The sequence below is a fragment of the Panthera pardus genome, unplaced genomic scaffold (assembly GCF_024362965.1).
Source record: "Panthera pardus isolate Hobbes unplaced genomic scaffold, ASM2436296v1 HiC_scaffold_21, whole genome shotgun sequence".
NCBI classification, from domain to species: Eukaryota; Metazoa; Chordata; class Mammalia; order Carnivora; family Felidae; genus Panthera; species Panthera pardus.
This window is the reverse complement of record NW_026526777.1, coordinates 1,648,862-1,662,425: the sequence shown is the minus strand read 5'-3', so window position 1 is coordinate 1,662,425 and position 13,564 is coordinate 1,648,862. Positions and strand designations below refer to the sequence as shown.

The 13,564-nt window shown below is 45.9% G+C and overlaps 1 protein-coding gene across 8 annotated transcripts in view; it reads left to right on the top strand.

Moving 5' to 3' along the window:
* Positions 1-13,564, top strand: part of GON4L (gon-4 like) — a 74,684-nt gene that overhangs the window by 33,327 nt on the left and 27,793 nt on the right. For all 8 annotated transcript variants that reach the window (XM_019431271.2, XM_019431272.2, XM_019431275.2 and 5 more), the window contains 3 exons: positions 28-198; positions 3,735-3,927; positions 11,834-11,935. In XM_019431271.2, coding sequence (XP_019286816.2) covers positions 28-198; positions 3,735-3,927; positions 11,834-11,935 — 466 coding nt within the window. The remainder of the gene's footprint in view (positions 1-27; positions 199-3,734; positions 3,928-11,833; positions 11,936-13,564) is intronic.

The window sequence follows — 13,564 nt, the reverse complement described above, 5'->3', positions numbered from 1 at the left end:
TTTAACATCGTTGCCTCTTTCATTCAGGCTGAGAAAGTCCCCACACCTGCCGTTAGGCACATCAGCGCTGAGGTCGTGCCCATGGGGCCCCCACCTCCCCCAAAGCCCAAGCAGAGCAGGGACAGCACTTTCATGGAGAAGCTGCACGCGGTAGATGAGGAGCTGGCCTCCAGTCCTGTGTGCATGGACTCTTTCCAGGTGAGCAGTGGAGGTCTGTCACTGGTGACGTCGGACGGGGTCACATAGCTGTTGCTCGGGTTGGGAAGGGAGAAGGGAAGTTGTGAAATTGCAGGCCTTTGATCCTCTGGTTCAGGCCGCTTTACTGGGAGAATTGTAGCCCCTGGGGAAGGAGTGGGTACGTGATGCAGAGCATTTCAAACTGTGGAACACAGGACGCCTCCCCTTCAGCCGGCCCCCGGGTCCTGACCTTTACCGTGGCTGTGCTGTCACTCCTGCCGCTTTCTCTCTGTCTGCATACTTGCTTTCCTGAGTCACTTCATGTTGCAGTCACAATGCTCTTTTTCTCCTAAACACTTGCATGTGTATTCTCTAAAATAGGACATTCTGTTATGAAAAGAAGTAATATTATCTAATCTAGTGAAGTCCTCTTTTAGATTTTTACCAGTTGTCCCAGTAATGTCCTTTCTAGCAAAAGAAGCAAGTTCCCGTGATGCGGGACCCAGTCCAGGATTACACATACAGCGTCTTACCTCATACGCTGTTATTGCATTGTATTGCATTGTATTACATTTTATCTTATTTTATTTTTGTTGTATTCTATTTTATTTTTATTCTATTCTATTTTATTTTACAGTAGTCTCTGTGCTTAGTGTGGAGCTCGAACTCATGACCTGAGGTCAAGAGTCACTTGCTCCCTTGACTGACTCAGCCAGGGTGCCCCTTGTAGTCTTCTTTAGTCTAGAACAGTTTCTCAGCATTTCTTTGTCTTTCATAACCTTGACATTTTGAACTGTGTGGACTGTAATTTTACAGAATATTTCTCAATTTAGATTTTTCTGATATTTCGTCATCATTGCATTCAGGTTACACGCTTTTGGCACAAGCAGCACAGAAGGGATTATGTCCTTTCTAGTGCATCGTATCCGGAGGGACGTGACACCTGCTGTGTGAGGTGTGATCACATGGTCATGGTGGTGTCTGCTTGATTTCTTCATGATAGTGTTCCTATTTTCCATTGTTAAATTCATATGTATCTTATGGGATATACTTTGAAGCCAAACATCTTTTTGCCAGTAAGCATCCGTTGCTGCTTCTTGCTGGAAACAGTCATTGCTGTGGTTGGTGTCAGTTGAGGACTTTCTGAATTCCACCGGTTAGCCAGTTCTTTCTAGGGCTCTAGGTTTTCTCCACCAGTCTTGTAGGTTAATGAAAAATATGTCTGTTCTAAAATTTAAAAACAGAATATTGAATGGAACACCCCCGCAAGGGTCATTTAATTTAATCACACTGCTTTGGGGGTGAGTGCATAGTGTTTAGAGGGCAGTAGTGTTTTATGTAACCGTTTATTCGTATACTTGCTGAACGATGGAAGTTGGGGAATAGCAGTATAAGACAGAAAAGGTCTTTCTTTCCTCTTCTAGGTTATAGTTTATTGGAGAGAGAGAGAGACACCATAAACAAATCATTTCAAGTAAGAACTAAGTAAAAGCAAAGCAATACGGTAATGCCTATCAGAGTACTTCACATACCATGATCAGAAAAGGCCTCCCTGGGTGCCTGGCTGGCTCAGTCGGTGGAGCATGTGATTCTTGATCTTGGGATTGTTGACTTTGAGCCCAGATCTGAATTAGAAGGAGCTGTGCATCCGGGTGTCTGCTGGGTGGCTGTCAGTTGAGCGTCCGACTCCTGATTTTGACTCAGCTCATGGTTTATGAGATCGAGCCCCTCGTCAGGCTCTGCACCGACAGTGCGTAGCCTGCTTGGGATTCTCTCTCTTTCTGTCTCTACCTCTCCCCCGCTCAGCATGCCCATGCGCACCTGCACTCTCTCAAAATAAATAAACATTAAAAAGAATTAAAAACTCTCCTTTGGCTAAGGTGGGAGAGCAAGGGAGGAGACAGAAGAGTTACTAGACGGCTGCAGTCATCCAGTGAGAACTTCCTGACTTAACCTACAGCTTCAGTATCCTCGCTATCCCCATCCCAGCTGCGTTTTCCTTTTTGGGCAGACATTGATAAGCTTATCCTGAAATTCACAAGGAAATGCGAGGGACCCAGAATAGCCAAAAATGAGCAAAGGATAAGAATAGATAGTTCTCCAGAGAAGACCTACAGATGGCCAGTCAACATGTGAAAAGGTGCTCAACATCATTAGTCATTAGGGCAATGCGAATGAAAAGGATGAGACAGCACTTCACAGCCACCAGGACGGCTAGGGTGAACGCATGGACAGTGGCAAGTGTTGGCAAGGATGTGGAGAGGTGGAGAACCCGCACACGTTGCTGGTGGGAATGTGAAATGGTGCGGCCGCTTTGGGGAATGGTTTGGTGGTTCCTCGGAACATTAAACATAGTGACTGTGTGGCCCAGAGAGTCCACTCCAGGAGAATTGAAAACGTTACATCCAAGTAAAAAGCGAGTACACAAACGTTCATTGTGGCGTTACTCATAATAAACTTTCCCAAAGTGGAAACAGCAGATTTTCATTCCCTGCAGTGTGGATACACCAAAGTGTAAATGGGACACTATCGTGCAATGAAAAGGAATGCTGTCCTGACTTACACTACAAAACAGGTGAACTTTGAAAATATTATGCTAAGTCAAAGAAGCCAGAGACAAAAGGCCACATAGTGTATGATTCCATTTATTTGATGTGTCCCGCATGAGCCAATGTAGAGACACAAAATAGATCATGGGTGTCAGGGACCAGGAGCGGGGGAGAGGGGAGAGTGACTGCTAATCAGATTGGGGTTTCCGTTAGGGGCGAAGAAAGTATTCCGGAATTAGATACCGGTGACGGTCCCACAGCTCTATGAATGCAGTGAAATCCACTCAGGTACACATTTCAGAAGGATGAATTCTATGGTATGGAAATTATATCTTAGTAAAGCTGTTACAGATGTTCCTAAAATGTTGATTTTATCTTATTGTATTATATTTATTTATTTTGGGAGAGAGTGTGCGTGGGGGAGGGGCAGAGAGAGAGGGAGACAGAGAATCCCAAGTAGGCTCCACAGTCAGCACAGAGCCCGATGCCGGGCGCAAACTCAGGAACTGTGGGATCACGACCTGAGCAGACGTCAGCAGTCAGACGGACACTCAACCGACTGAGCCACCACTAAAATGTTGGTTTTAGGGGTGCCTGGGTGGCTCAGTCTGTTGAGCGTCCGACTTCGGCTCAGGTCACTATCTCACCGTTCGTGGGTTCGAGCCCCGTGTCGGGCTCTGTGCTGACAGCTCGGAGCCTGGAGCCTGCTTCAGATTCTGTATCTTCCTCTCTCTCTGCCCCTCCCCTGCTCATGCTCAGTCTCTCTCTCTCTCAAAAATAAATAAACGTTAAAAAAAAATTTTTTTTTTTAACGTTTATTTTAAAGCTGATGTCATTGTCCTTAACGTTTTTCAAAGAATAAGAAACCCAACCTGTTTAGAGAGGAGACCTTGTGATTGAAGCCAAGAAGAACATTGCAGGGGTATGAGGTGTAGGTGTGAGGAGGTGTGGAGAATTGGGAAGCACTAGGCATTGAGTGACCCGTGTCATCCCTTCTTTGTTGACAAGCCCATGGATGATAGCCTCATTGCATTCCGAACCCGCTCTAAGATGCCTCTAAAAGACGTTCCCCTGGGGCAGCTGGAGGCAGAACTCCGGGCTCCAGACATCACGCCAGACATGTATGACCCCAATACAGCAGACGACGAGGACTGGAAAGTGTGGCTGGGCGGGCTCATGAACGACGACGTGGGGAATGAGGGTAAGTGGTCATGTTTGTGTGCACTCTCCCCTCTGTGGTCGAATTGTCATTAGTCCGAAGCTTAACCGAACTCAATTTTTTATTGGACTCACAATTTTAAATCAGTACTTAAGTCCCCTCCTTTTTGTAGGTTAAGAATCTTTTCTTTTGTGAGGCGCCTGGGTGGCTCAGTCGGTTAAGCGTCCGACCTCGGCTCAGGTCATGATCTCACGGTTTGTGAGTTTGAGCCCCACATCGGGCTCTGTGCTGACAGCTTAGAGCCTGGAGCCTGCTTCGGATTCTGTGTCTCCCTCTCTCTCTGCTCCTCCCCTGCTCATGCTCTGTCTCTCTCTCCTTCAAAAATAAATAAAAACATTAAAAAAAAATTAAAAAAATCTTTTGAGTATAGTTGACGCACTGGTTGCATTCGTTCCAGGTTGTACAAGATGGCGATTCGACATGTTTGTATGTTGTGCTGTGCTTGGCACGTGTACGGTGTCGTCTGTCAGCCTGTGGCGCTATGACAGCTCCGTGGATGGTACTCTGCATGGTGTGCTGGTTCAGAGTCCTTTTCAGGATCTTTGGAATGCTAGGAATCGTCCCCTGAAACCTAAATGCAGAAATAATTTGACATATGACTGCCCGAGGGTGCGCTGACCCCCTGGAGGACTGCTGTGCCAGCCGGGGACCTGTGTGATGCATGTGACAGCGCTAGCTGCCGCTGTGCCAAGTGCACGTCGGATGGAACTGGACTTGGGGAGATCAAGGGAACCGGCAGTGGCTTTGAGGCCCCATTGTGGCTCCTTCCATCTCTGGAGCCAGCGTCTTGACTCCTTTTCATGGGTCAGTCCCGTGCCCAGCCCTGTTTATGTGTAAGGCTGGCACGGCGGTCATCAGCTCACTGTTCACTTCTTGCTTTGCATCCACACCAGAGGGACCCTTGCCTGCAGGCTTCAGTCTGAAAAACGCACAGGCACAACCCAGACTGGCCTTGTTTGGTCACGGGCCCGCTCTCTTGGTGGTGATGGAAGCCCGTGTGAGCCTGGGTCCTGGGGTTGGCAGTGCCTAGCAGTGGTGAGCGTGGGCTAAGCAGTTACCCGGATGTAATAGTATGGCCAGAAGTGGGCACAGAGCAGTGCCTAGACAGAAACAGTGTTGACTACATACAGTCGTGCTATGAGAATCCCTACTGCAACCCTTAATCTAGAACAGTACTAAAATTTAGTGCTTTAATTTAGTGAAATCAACATTACAGAAGTTGTCTCTGGTGATTTTCTTTGTGTACTACAGTGGAAATCGGGCATCATTCCTGATTCTGTGCAATAAGCTTCTGTAGATTTAGATGTAAGAGGTTGTCTTAGTCTATAGTGATTGCAGATGATGTCACATTCTTTTGATGGAATCCGGCAGATTTTTTTTAAATTTTATTTTTTGAATTTACATCCAAATTAGTTAGCGTGTAGTGCAACGATGATTTCAGGAGTAGATTCCTTAGTGCCCCTTACCCATTTAGCCCATCCCCCCTCCCAGTAACCCTCTGTTCTCCATATTTATGAGTCTCTTCTGTTTTGTCCCCCTCCCTGTTTTTATATTCTTTTTGCTTCCCTTCCCTTATGTTCATCTGTTTTGTCTCTTAAAGTCCTTGTATGAGGAAAGTCATATAATTTTTGTCTTTCTCTGACTAATTCCACTTAGCGTAATACCCTCCAGTTCCATCCACGTAGCTGCAAACGGCAAGATTTCATTCTTTTTGATTGCCGAGTAATACTCCATTGTGTATATAGACCACATCTTCTTTATCCATTCATCCATCGATGGACATTTGGGCTCTTTCCATCCTTTGGCTGTTGTCGACAGTGCTGCTGTAAACATGGGGGTGCATGTGTCCCTTCGAAACAGCACACCTGTATCCCTTGGATAAATACCTGGTAGTGCAATTGCTGGGTCGTGGGGTAGTTCTAGTTTTAGTTTTTTGAGGAACCTCCATGCTGTTTTCCAGGGTGGCTGCACCAGTTTGCATTCCCACCAGCAGTCCGCATCCTCACCAACATCTGTTGTTGCCTGAGTTGTTAATGTGAGCCATTCTGACAGGTGTAAGGTGGTATCTCATTGTGGTTTTGATTTGTGTTTCCCTGATGACGAGTGATGTTGAGCATTTTTTCATGTGTCAGTTGGCCGTCTGGATGTCTTCTTTGGAGAAGTGTCCATTCATGTCTTTTGCCCATTTCTTCACTGCATTATTTATTTTTTTGGGTGTTGGTTTGATAAGTTCTTTATAGATTTTGGATACTAACCCTTTATCTGCTGTGTTGTTTACAAATGTCTTCTCCCATTCTGTCGGTTGCCTTTTAGTTTTGCTGATTGTTTCCTTCGCTGTGCAGAAGCTTTTTGATGAGGTCCCAGTAGTTCATTTTTGCTTTTGTTTCCCTTGCCTCCGGAGACGTGTTGACTAAGAAGTTGCTGCGGCTGAGGTCAAATAGGTTTTTGCCTGCTTTCTCCTCCTGTCTTAACATTGAGGGCTTTCATCCATTTTGAGTTTATTTTTGTGTCTGGTGTTAAGGAAGTGGTCCAGGTTCATTCTTCTGCATGTCGCTGTCCAGTTTTCCCAGCACCACTTGCTGAAGAGACTGTCTTTATTCCATTGGATATTCTTTCCTGCTTTTTCAAAGATTAGTTGGCCATACGTTTCTGGGTTCTCTCTTCTGTTCCATTGATCTGAGTGTCTGTTTTTGTGCCGGTACCATACTGTCTTGATGATGACAGCTTTGTAGTACAGTTTGAAGTCTGGGGTTGTGACGCCTCCTGCTTTGGTTTTCTTTTTCAAGATTGCTTTGGCTATTCAGGGTCTTTTCTGGTTGGAATCAGGCAGATTTTGTTCTTGTTGTTTCTTTTTGACTTTTTAGTGGAGAGTGACCCGAATATTCATATTGGTTGTGTTGTGGAAGACTCACACTTTAAAAAAAAAAAACCTAATTACAGACAACCTGCAGAGCACATTTTCATTCTTTCCCTGTCTTCTGAGAACAACTACCATAAGATTTATGTGTTGAGGAGTAATGCTTTAAGATAAATAATGTGTAGCTTTAACGGAAATAGACCGAATAAATATTTGTGTAGATAAGGCTAGGAATAAGTCAGGATAAACGAATGAAAGAGAATAAGTCTTTGAATATACCTTATTTTTTTTTGAGAGAGAGAGAGAGAGAGAGAGAGAGAGCGCACACGCATGGTTGCTTGAGAGCTGGGGAGAGGGGCAGAGGGAGACGGGGAGAGAGAATCCCAGGCAGGTCCCATGCCCAGTCTGGAGCCTGATGCGGGGCTCCGCCTCTCAATCCTGAGATCATGACCTGAGCCGAAACCAAGAGTCGGGCGCTTAACCAACTAAGCTACCCATTCGCCCCTCATTGAATATACCTTATGAAGCTGTTAAAATTATATTATACGTTACTTGGCAAATTTTATTGAGTACTTTCCTTCTAGGACGCATTGTACTAGGATCCTGAAAGGGAAAGGAGCATGATCGTTTTGCCAGATTGAGATACCGCTGAATGGTGCCTGGTCCATAGATGCGCAGGGCACCCGAGGTGAATGAAGTTGGATGAACTCAGATGCGCCATCAAAGTGGCATGAATACTGGCTTTAGAAGAGGGACAGAGAATTCCCGTTTAGGACGATCAGAGGCAGCTCTGTGAAGGAGGTGGTAATTGAGATGGACCTTTGAAGGATGTTTGCCAGTCGTGCCAGTTAGGGTGAGGAAGGGGCGAGCGAGGGGATAGGTAACGTTATGGGTTAGGGGTCTTGTAGGACACGTCCTCCTGGGAGTCTTCTGCTCTCTGCTTGTGATAATACACGCCTGGTGGACAGAAATCAAACATCGTATAAAGAAAACTTTGAGGGGCGCCTGGGTGGCTCAGTCGGTTAAGCGTCCGACTTCGGCTCAGGTCATGATCTCGCGGTCTGTGAGTTCGAGCCCCACTTCGGGCTCTGTGCTGACTGCTCAGAGCCTGGAGCCTGTTTCAGATTCTGTATCTCCCTCTCTCTCTGGCCCTCCCCCGTTCATGCTCTGTCTCTCTCTGTCTCAAAAATAAATAAACATTAAAAAAAAAAAATTAAAAAAAAAAAAAAAGAAAACTGAGGGATGCCTGGGTGGCTCAGTCTGTCAGTGCAGAGCCTGCTTGGAAATCTCTCTCTCTCCCCCTCTCTCTTTCTCTCTGCCCTTCCCCTCCTCAAAATAAATAAATAAACTTCAAAAAAAAAAGAAAACTATGAAAGCCCCTCTCCATGATGACGGTTCATGATTCATAGGGATCATGGATTTTTTTCATTGAATATTATTTCGGGATTTATAAATCTCTTGGTGTTCATTTATTGATACAACCTTTTCCTACCAACCTATCCCAAGTTCCGTGATACCGAGGCTCAGAATCTCTGCAGAAAGCCATGACCAGGGACAAATACAGTCCTTTCCATTTCACAGAAATCTCAAAATTTCATTGCATTGCCCAGTTTTAGTCCTTCTAGGGCTCGAGGCCAGCTCAGTGTTCTAGGAACGTGTCCCACTGAAGGAGGTGTCAAGGACAGAAGGTGTTAGGTGGGTAGGACTCTTCCCTAACAAGCCCTGCTGCCCGTTCCCTAGGCCAGAGTTAAGGCCGAATGCTGACCATAGCAGGACCTCGTGGCTTTCTCTGTGCTGGCAGCTTTGGTGCCCTGATTTTCCCTGGTTTCCATCGTCATGGCTATAAGAGCCGAGCTGGTGGCTGTTGTGGAGGAAAGGCCGGAATCTCAGGTGTCAGGAGTTTGGGGTCCAAGGTCGTGCTGCTCATGGCATCATCTCTAGAACTGGAGTCAGAGTCAAGGAATGGAAGGGTGTGCGTGCTGGGTTGTGTTAAAGATACAGATTCCAGGGCCTCCCCTCTTACTGACTGAATCAGAATCTCCAATGGGTGTGGTCTAGGGATCTAATTCTCACGCACCCTAAAGATTGGAGACTGCTGATCTGGGAGAAGTAAGCGTCTATGGTAAGGGTGGATTGAGAAAATGGAATAATGGGTTAGTGGGGAGGGTGGAGAGCCTCTTTCTTTAAATCTCAGTATTTTTTGTCATTGTTTATGTATTAGGACGGATTAAAAAAGAGAACACGAAGCCAGTGAGTAGGGAAGGTGTGGACCCCCCTGTCCACCAGCTGAATTACCGAGTGCTGACGAATAGGAAATGATGCTGCATACAGACCCCAGTCCCTAACTTTAGCCAGATGCTGGTCTGTTTTTGTAGCATGACGTGGCTATTTTTACATGCTCCTTGTGCCATCTGATCTGCGTAGTAGTAAAACTGAGTCTCATTTGCCAAAAAACAATTAAGAGGCAGCACTGGAGGCGAACAACAGACTGAGATCAGCTGGGTGGGTGCCGGGGTTGATCAGCCAGAAGAGTAAGCGGGCAGAGGCCACAGCCGGGGAACTAAAAGCTGAGAACTCAGAAGAAACCTTCGTGCATGACTTCTCAACGTGTTTGCCAAATGGGTGCTCGGAGAGTATTGGCTGGCCCATCGGTGTGGTGTGTCTGGTGCGGCTCTCCCATCCCATGAGGGGGCTCGAACCTGCCCGCGCTGCCTGCCCGTCGTAGCCCTTCCCACAGGACTTCCCCCCCTCGGCGTGTTTGTCGGGAGATGTACTCGGAGAGTCCCGGAAAGTTTGGGAAGACGGGATTCCCTGTGTGAGGATTTGAAGAATTTTTTACTGGGGACGTAAACGCACACATCGATGAAGAGACTTGACGTTTAAATAGTTACGTCGTGGACGATGGAAATTAATATAACCTGACTGTAAATGTGGAGTAAAAAATACCAGCTTAGATTATGGTTGATCAGAACAGATTTTCCCATGAGAAGGAATCAAAAACGTGTATATTTTTTTGTTTTTAGTGGAAGGCACTCATTTTTTACAAAAAGTGACTATTATGGAGGGATGGAGGGGGACAAAGTGGAAAAGAAGAGTTCTGTTCTTCACTCGTGTTCTGTGTGTGAGGACTGGCATGCCCTCCCCTTGGCTGCTTCCTGGTGGAAGGAGTCCGAGTTCCGCGTCTGAAACTCGCTTCCTTCACGGAGGCCTTCAGTTCAGACGTTTCCCACTGCACACGCGCACTTGGCTCTGCCTGTGTGGGGGGCGGGGGGGGGGGCGGCGGCAGGGATTCGGTTATTCCCCTTTGGCAGACTCTGTTTGTTTTCCGTCTTCTTAATTCAGTTCCTTGGTGGCACCAGCCACGTTTCAAGTTCTCGGGTGCCGCCTGTTGCCGGGAGCTGCCGTTACCGCGCTGTGCGCACTAGGACGTTTCCTCTGTCGCCGAATGTTCTGCCAGACGGCACTTATCTAACGTCCTGGAAAAAATACCACCTTCGCGTGACGATTCTGTAATCCAGTGACTCTTCACAGGTTTTATTTAGCGATCGTGGCATCAGCATCGGAGAAAGTTATGTTGGAGAGAAACACCAGGATTCCTCCTATGCCCTCACATCACAAAATGTGTACTATTTTTGTATATTTTTAGTTCTTTTTCTTCAATGTTTAGTTATTTTTGAGAGAGAGACAGAGCTCGAGAGGGAGAGGGGCAGAGAGACAGGGAAAGACAGAATTGGAAGCAGGCTTCAGGCTCCGAGCTGCCACCACAGAGCCCGACGTGGGGCTCGAACTCATAAACCGCGAGATCGTGACCTGAGCCGAAGTCGGACACTTAACTGGCCACCCAGGTGCCCCCCAAATTTTTTTTTTAATTTTTACTGTTTATTTTATTTTTTGAGAGAGAGACAGGGTGCAAGTGGGGGAGGAGCAGAGAGAGGGGGAGACACATAGAATTTGAAGCAGGCTCCAGGCTCCGAGCTGTCAGTGCAGAGCCCGACGCGAGGCTCAAACTCACGAACTGTGAGATCATGACCTGAGCCAAAGTCGGATGCTCAACCAACTGAGCCACCCAGGTGCCCCTATTTTTAGTTATTTTGAGTCTTATTGTAGGGGCATACTTTTTCATACTAAGGATTATTACATGTGTGTTATATTTTGTCATATGTGAACATTTATGAGGCGGTTACATGTTTACATTTTGTACATGTACACTATTTTCTGCTAAGGCATCATAACTGTAGTCACTCCTTAATCACTGGGCATCAAAGTCATGTTTTTATCACTCTCTGTGCTTTTTTGTTTTTGGAGAGAGAGAGCATGATCAGGGGAGGGGCAGAGAGAGAGGGAGACACAGAATCTGAAGCAGGCTCTAGGCTCCCAGCTGTCAGCACAGAGCCCGACACAGGGTTCAAACCCACGAACTTTGAGATCATGACCTGAGCCAAAGTCAGATGCTTAACTGACTGAGCCACCCAGGCACCCCTGTTATGATGTTTTTAAAGTTTATTTATTTATTTTTGAGAGAGAGTGCAAGTGAGGGAGGGGGGGAGAGAGAGAGAATCCTAAGCAGGCTCCATACTGTCAGCATGGAGCCCGACACGGGGCTCGAACTCTCGAACCGTGAGATTATGACCTGAGCCGAAGTCAGACGCTTAATGGACTGAGCCCCACAGGTGCCCCATCCATGGTTTTGTGTAAGTAGTTTTACGAAAGTGTTATTTTGAGTTGCACTACTCAAAGTATGGTTGCTGAGATAAATTACATGTTTAGTTTTCTGGCTTTTGCTACAGTTTTGGCAGATTGAAGTCTTTTTCAAAGGAAGGAAAGAACTTGGCTTTTTGGAGAGAGTAGGTGAGATGTGTCAGCTGTGGGAAATGAGCTATGCAATTCATTGGGGGGAAAAAGAAGTTATTTAAAAACTTAATAAGTGTGCTTTATTGGAATAGATTCTGGCAATGCTGAAAATCTTAAATTTTCACTAGAGATGGGAGTTCAGAGTGGAAACTAAGTGTTTGCGATAATTTTGTTTCCTAGATGAGGCCGATGATGATGACGATCCAGAATATAACTTCTTGGAAGATCTTGATGAACCAGACACAGAGGATTTCCGCACTGACCGGGCAGTGAGAATCACCAGTGAGTCTGCGTTTACTATGAACCGGCTTTGGACTGCTCCGCATCTACTTTTGTTTCCTTTGTAGATTTTTGAGGGTGATGTTTGCAACCCATCTGAGTGAAGACGTTTAAGCTTACTCTTCCCATTTATTTCTGTAACTCTTTAAATTTACATATATATATCTGGAAGCCTATGAGTCATTCGTTTATACATCTCATAGTCGCGCACTGCGGCCAACATCTGGCAGAGAGCGTTCCTAGGATGCCACAGTGAATAAGGAATGGCCTCTGCCCTGTAAGACATCAGCTCAGTAGTGGATGCAAACAGAAAAAGTTACAATACAAAATGACAAGTGCTATAATAGGTTGTATATAAGGTTACTAGTGGCCTAGAGAGGGTATAATCTCCTAGTGGACGGTGTGCAGTAGGGTGGGTGGGCTGGGGAAGAACCCACATGATGAGAAGTTTCATCTCAGTTTTGAAGGAAGAGTAAGAAGTTTTGGGTGAGAGGTGCCTAGCATGTGACTCTTGATCTTAGGGTTGTAAGTTCAAGCCCCGCATGGGGTGTAGAGATTGCTTAAAAATAAAATCTTATAAAAAAGATTTGGGGTGAATGGGGACCGATGGATGTTGCAAATAGGCAGAAGAGTGTTCACAAACCACAGGATTGTGAAGCAACAGAACTGCATTTGGAAACTAGTAAGGAGTTTGGTGTGGAAGGTGAGCAGTGTTCAGATCCTGGAGAACCTTGAATTTGCGTTTTAATCTGTTCAAAAGGAGAGCTCAGAGTTTTAGACAAGAAACTAATAGGAACTGATTGGGATTTTAGAAATACTACTTTGGGAGCGCCTGGGTGGTTCAGTGAGTATCTGACTCTTGATTTCAGGTCAGGTCATAATGTCAGTGTTGTGAGATCAAGCCCCCCATCGGGCTCTGCACTGAGTGTGGAGCCTGCTTAAGATTCTCTCCGCTCCTCTCCCCTGCTCGCTCACTCTCTGTCCTTTAAAAACAAAAAAAGAGGGGCACCTGGGTGGCTCAGTCAGTTGGATGTCTGACTTCGGCTCAGGTCATGATCTCACAGTTTGTGGGTTCGTGCTCCGCGTCAGGCTCTGTGCTGACAGCTCAGAGCCTGGAGCCTGTTTCAGATTTTGTGTCTCCCTCTCTCTCTACCCCTCCCCTGTTCATGCTCTGTCTCTGTCTCAAAAATAAACGTTGAAAAAAAAAATTAAAAAAAAACCAACCAAAAATAAAAACAAAAAAAGAAAAATACTTTTTTTTTTAAAATGTTTATTTATTATTGAAAGACAGAATTAGAGCGTGAGCAGGGGAGGGGCAGAGGGAGAGGCAGACACGGAATCCAAAGCAGGCTCCAGGCTCCAAGCTGTCAGCACAGAGCCCGACGCAGGGCTCGAACTCACAAACTGCAAGATCATGACCTGAGCTGAAGTTGGATGCTTAACTGACTGAGCCACCCAGGCGCTCTGAAAAATACTACTTTGATTTAACACCAATTTAATGTATTAATTTGGTGGGTAAAGAGAGAAAGATTAGAGGCACGAAGAACAGTTAAATGACTTGGCTGGAGACGTTTGTTTAAAAATTATTTTGTTGGCTATGTTAGCGATGATAGAAAACATATATTTCAGGAA